The sequence below is a fragment of the Mus pahari genome, chromosome 3, assembly GCF_900095145.1.
Source record: "Mus pahari chromosome 3, PAHARI_EIJ_v1.1, whole genome shotgun sequence".
Lineage (NCBI taxonomy): Eukaryota > Metazoa > Chordata > Mammalia > Rodentia > Muridae > Mus > Mus pahari.
In genome coordinates this window covers 95367236-95373604 of record NC_034592.1, presented here as the reverse complement: position 1 = coordinate 95373604, position 6369 = coordinate 95367236, and the positions used below count along the sequence as shown (strand labels likewise).

The 6369-nt window shown below is 33.7% G+C and overlaps 1 protein-coding gene across 1 annotated transcript; it reads right to left on the bottom strand.

Moving 5' to 3' along the window:
* Positions 1 to 2738: 2738 nt before the first annotated feature.
* On the bottom strand, positions 2739 to 5023 carry LOC110319094 (olfactory receptor 4K3-like). The gene is made up of 2 exons (XM_021194518.1): positions 4923 to 5023; positions 2739 to 3942 (listed from the first exon to the last, which is right to left on the bottom strand). Exon 2 carries the CDS (start codon positions 3921 to 3923, stop codon positions 2985 to 2987), a length of 939 nt encoding a protein of 312 aa, XP_021050177.1. The 5' UTR covers positions 3924 to 3942; positions 4923 to 5023; the 3' UTR covers positions 2739 to 2984.
* Between the last annotated feature and the right edge of the window lie 1346 nt (positions 5024 to 6369).

Genomic DNA, 6369 nt, shown 5'->3' with positions numbered 1-6369 from the left:
GAACCATTGTTGGGATTTGGACTGCAGACTGTAAGTCATCAATAAATTCCTTTACTATATAGAGACTATCTGCAAGTTCTGTGACTCTAGAGAACCTTGACTAATACAGAGCCTAAGGGAAAGGAGGTCCAGTTACCAGCCCAAATTGGGATCCAGCTCAAGGCAAGGCTCCAAGGCCTGATACTATTCCTGATGCAATGGTGAGCTTACAGACAGGAGCCTCTGAGAAGCTAAAGAAGCAGATAAATGAATCAGATGCAAATATTTATACCCAACCAATAGACTGAAGTCAGGGACTCCTGTGGTTGAATTGGGGAAAGGCTTGAAGAAGCTGAGGAGGAGTGCAACCCCATAGGAAGGCTAACACCCTCAACTAACCTGGACTCCAGAGATCAGACACTGAGCAACCAACCAGACAGCATTTACTAACTGACACATATACAACAGAGGATTTCCTGGTCTGGCCTCAGTGAGAGAAGATGTACCTAACTCTCTAGAGAGATTTGAGGCCCCAGGGAATGGGGAGGTCTGGTGAGGTTTTGGGGTAGGGACATCCTCTTGGAGATGGGGGAAGAGGAATGGGATGAGGAACTGTCAAAGGACTAAGGACTGGGAGGAGAATAATGACTGGGCTGTATAAAAAGATTAAAAGCAACAACAATAGTAATAATAATAACAGAGGTGTCCAAGTGAGGATTCTTCAATCCCACTTAGAAGGACAAAACAAAATAAAGTTGTTTTTCAAGCCCTCAATTGTCTTTATCGTTCAACATTGCTGTATGCTTGTTTTCTTGGACTTTAATCAATAATTTACTCTTCATTCTTTAACTTCTCTCATGTGTGTGTTTGTCATTTTTTAAGTCACTAGATTACTTGATTATATTTATAATTTTTCTTTTAAATTCAGTGCCCTGATATTCTTATGAGTAATTTTCATTCAAGATCAGTTCTATAGTAGTAGAAGTTGTTGAAGGACATTGCCATCTCTTGTCCTTTCTTAGCAGTTGTTGGGTTTTTTTTTTTTATCTGAACTTATGGACTTAATGTATTGGATTTGTGTGTCATATGAGATTCTAGGTAGTTCCCACTGGTGAACAACCAAGACCAAGGTTAAACAGTTAAAATTTCCAAAATGGAGAGAAGATCAACTTGTGAGGCATCATCTCCAGTTAATTAGTCATTTAAATAGGTAGCTGTTCATGGAGAAAACACCTTTTACTTTCAGTACTGGCTACTTGAAGCTTTCTTGTATCCCAGTAGATAAACCAACACTCATGTGCATGTTGGCAGCATTAATTGGACTCACTGGGTTACTAATAAGAGAACATGAATTTAGAAGGGACATGTATTGGAAGAAACCTTGGGGGATTTGGAGGAAGGTAATATGGATGGATATGATGAAATACATTGTACACATATATGAACTATTCAAAAAATAAGATTTAAGGAAAATAATACTTGTTTCATAGCCCAGGTAATTATGCAACATATTGTATAGTTTATGTATTTAGGGAACAGAAGTGTGAAATTCTGGTTCTAGTTTTATGTAAATATAAATTTATCAAATCACTTCATCTTTAATTGTATGTACTTATATTAATTATTTAGATAAAGTTTTGACTGTTTTATTATGCTTATTCAAGTATGTGCTTTCTTATTCTAAGAATTCTTATTTTTAGAATTCAGAATATTCACACAAAATTTAGAACATGCTGATCAAAATGGCTGTATTATTATGATTAGTTGACCTATTTTGTTTATGTAAAATTTTTTCCCTCTCTAGTTGTGTTCTTTCATGTGAACATACATTAGCGAATATCAATGTAGCTGCTTCAGTTTCTCTTGATGTAGGTCACATATCATCCATTTCTTCTTCTTCTTCTTCTTCTTCTTCTTCTTCTTCTTCTTCTTCTTCTTCTTCTTCTTCTTCTTCTTCTTCTTTTTTTTTTTTGGTTTTTGCTTTTGTTTTGACATTGAACCTATGCCAGACACTGTTCATGTATCCAAGACCATAAGACTAAACACAGGAAAATGAAATACTACCGTTCTACTAAAATAATATAGCCACGAAATTACTCTAAATGACTTGCTACTCTCAAATATCAGTTCCTTTCTTAGCCATCCCCAGAGAAGTTCTTTCTGTAGAGGATAGAATCAAACACGGGGAACCAGAACTGGGCAATATGCAGAAAATGAGAAACCTTGAAACAATCTTAAAACTCTAGTTTTCAATTCAACTAATATTTTTTCTCAGCACTCAGGGAACTACAGAAAGAAGGAGATATAAAGTTTATAAGAGCCATTGGAACTTTAGGTACCAAGAGATAAGACCAGATGGACACAATACAACTAACACTGTGGCTTATGAGTTTATTTAAATAATAAACATCAATTTAAAGGAAAGTTTTATTTCTTGAAATTCAGATAACTGAGAAAAATATATTTTTCTATACAATACTTTAATTTTATTAAAGTAATAAAATCAATACCAAATAATATTTATTGCTATTTATTGTGCCATTCATAAATTTTGTTTAATTTTCCATGATTTTTAAGTTCTCCCAGTAGTGTTTTTGGAACAAGGTAGAATAAAAAAGATAACGGTGCTGCCCTTTTACAAAATAATGAATAAAATGTTTGTGTGATATTTTAAGGTAGCAAAAAATTGTGCTGTTAGAACAATATTTAAGCAAATTTTACAAAATTTATTAGATATGAGAAGGACAAATACAATTCATTTTATTCCATATTACTTAAGACATTTAAGAACCATTCAATAATTTTCTCAGATAGAAGGATCAGCTTTTGAAAAATATTCAGAAGTAGTTTAGTTGTCTATATAAATAAAACTTTCAATTTCTAGAATTATAATAAAGCAAAATATTTGAAATAATTGTACATGAAAGTTAAATACCCCAATTTTTAACCTCTCCTCATTTCATTGAAATCTTATCTTAAAATATTTATGGTGGATTTCCTGGACATTACGTATTTACCTTGTGATTCATAAGAGAGCTTTTTAATCTCTTTAGAGAATGCTTTATATCTTTATTTCTCAGTGTATAAATGGCTGGATTCAGGAGAGGGGTAACAACAGAATAAAACACAGCAAGAAATTTGTCAAACCAGGTGATATTGAGGGGCCAAACATAGATGAAAATACAGGGCACAAAAAGGAGCAATACCACAGTGATGTGGGCAGTACATGTGGACAGGGCCTTAGATGCCCCAGTCTTAGAGCTCTGATGAACAGTGATAAGGATATAAGTATAGGATATAAGCAACAGAATAAAGCAAGTTACAACCACAACCCCACAATCAGCATTTACTAAAGTATCCAAATCATGGGAATCTATGCAGGCTAGGTTGATAACCAATGGTATGTCACAGAAAAAACTGTCTATTTCCAATGGACCACAGAGAGGTAGTTGTAGAACCGGTACAAGTTGACTCAAGGCATGCACAAAGCCAATTGTCCAGGAAATCAACACCAATGCAGCACATCTTTTCAGGTTCATAATGGTGAAATAGTGGAGAGGTTTGCAGATGGCTACATAGCGGTCATAAGCCATAACCAGCAATAGCACCATCTCTGCTGCACCGATGCAATGATCAAAGAAGACTTGGGACATGCATCCTTCAAAGGAAATGGTCTTGTTTTCCCTGAGAAAGTCTGTGACCATTTTTGGAGTGCTAACTGAGGAAAGCCATATATCAACAAAGGACAGGTTGGCCAACAAGAAGTACATAGGGGAATGGAGATGGCGGTCAATGGTTATTAAGGTCACAATAACAATATTTCCTGACAGAATGAGCAGATAAACTATCAAAAATATCACAAAGAGCAAGACCTGAAGATTCTGTGAGTTGGAAAGTCCCAAAAGCACAAATTCTGACACCACGGACTGATTCACTTCATTCATTTTTGTCCTAAGAAACAATCTACAGAGAAAGATGATTGTAGGGATGTGGTGGACAAATTACTTGTAGAATTTGACATTCACTTTGAGACTTAATATCTATAAATCCCATAAACGTAAATAGAAGTCTTCACCAAATATAAATGTCATTACTATTCAACATAAAAGCTCAAAAGCCATGGTTAACTTTCATGGAAGCAGACAATAGTTAAATTTATATGGATATCGTTTCACAAATATTCTCTGTATGTGGGTAGGCAGAAACACAGGCTAAGAGGTCACAAATTATTATATCTTCTTTTTTTGGCAGGGGGTGGGGTAGGTGGGGATTTTACCTACTAGTTCAGTTTAAACTAATTCTCAAAGTTATTCCACTACATGACAAACATTAACTCAGATCCTTGGGGAAATGATTATTAATTACACTGAATTTCAATGCACTACATGTGTTACATTCTTTCTGTTTTTATTACTATAAATAGTAATTCTTTTAAGCCACAGTGTAGTTTCTTTTATAGTACTTTATAACATTAAATTTTTATCTTACTCCTCTGAAGGAAATGTTGTACTAAGGATTATGAGAGAAACTATAGAATACTGTATAGGATACTCAAGCACACGAGTGGAAGGTGAACGTCATGTTCATATTTACCATAAGTTAAAATGTATCAGGGAACTTATTTGGACAACTAAGCTTATTAGCAAAAATGTTAATGCAGATGAATGTAGAAATGAATTGGTTGAACATTAAGGACCATTCAGATACATACCTGAACATTACATAAAATTTAAGACTGTAATTAGAACATATTTATTTTAAATAATATCAATAAACAGTAATAAATCACTATACTTTATAATAATACATCACATACACATATAAATAAATACATAAATACATAAATACATAAAGACTTAGACTATTAGTCTTGCATTAATGTGAAGTTAAGCATCCAGTGAAAACTAATTATTTATATATATAATAAAAAGTGTGTGTCTTACCTATGGTATCCTTTGAAACCCCGTGTGGAAATGGAGAAACTGACCTTCCTGTATCATGTGTTATTTTACCTACCCATTTTCTGAGGACTCAGAAGCATGAACTAAGGAGCAAAAGAAATATATCAGTCAAAAAGTTTGCTGTTGCAAAAGTTTACATTCTATAGTAATTTTTTAAATTGAAAATAAATCTATTTTCTATAATACAGATTTGCCAGTTTTCTATGGAAAATATTTATACCAGTTATGATTTTGGCCCTTGTAAAGGCAGAACAATCTGAACCCCACTCCAAACTTGGTTTTTCATCAATGTGAAATTTTCAAAAAGTTTTCTAAAAATGCAATTTGCACATTCTAGAATAGTTTGTAACAGTAACAGTCAAGGGCAGGAAATTGTTTGCTTGAGAAAGGAATTTCTGAGAAAATAAGTATGTGTGTTTTTATGAAACACTTGAGCAGGAAAATCATAAAATGTAAAAATAATGTTCATCATATTACTGTGGAATGGTTACATAACTCTATTGACAGCTATCTATATGTAATATATTTAATAGATTGATCATAGATTTAAAAAATTTATGGAGATCTGTTCAAATCATTATCATCTATTGACATTATATTCCTGTCCCAAACACTTTTCTGTTTCAACAGTGTGTTATGAACATGTAAATAGAAGTATTATATGCTATGAACTCTAAAATATTCTTAACATTTATACTCATGCAGCAATTAATCATATATTAGGACTTAAACAATGTGGATCTGTGTGGTGTACATTGATGTGGCAAGGAACATATTCCAGTTGCTTTTGTGCCTTTATTTCGTATCATGTTCCTTTCATTTTATTCCTGCAATAACTAAGTTTCACATTGTGTCTCACTATATTGGTGACCCATTTTACATTTCTCTCTATTCTGAAAGTTATCCTACATACTAAGCATATCCTTTGCAAAGGGGCCCTATCTTGTTAAATTGTAGCAGCTGTGAAGAATGGTTGTGTGTTGCTTCTGTGGTTTAGCAGGCAAATAAAATGATCTGATGCAGACATAAGCATATTTCAGAGGGCATGATTCTTTGTGGAAACTGGAGATAAACCACGGAATTTTAGATATAATAGAAGTTAAGAAGACCATGTATTACTATATGAACTAACCAGTACCTCCAGAGCTCATGTCTCTAGTTGCATATGTAGCAGAAGATGGCCTAGTCAGCCCTTGGTCTTGCAAACTTTATACGCCCCAGTATAGGGCAATACCAGGGCCAAGAATTGGGAGTGGGTAAGTAGGGGAGCCGGGGGGGTATAGGGGACTTTCAGGATATTATTTGGAATGTAAATGAAGTAAATACCTAATAAAAATTGGAAAAAAAGAAGACCATGAAATTGTTTTTTAATTTGTAACAAAGCAAAGAAATAACTGTTAACCACAGTCATAGTAGTTGTTGGTAAAAT

Excerpts from the sequence above, each read along its gene's own strand:
- LOC110319094 (XM_021194518.1), bottom strand. The coding sequence starts at position 3,923 with ATGAATGAAGTGAATCAGTCCGTGGTGTCAGAATTTGTGCTTTTGGGA.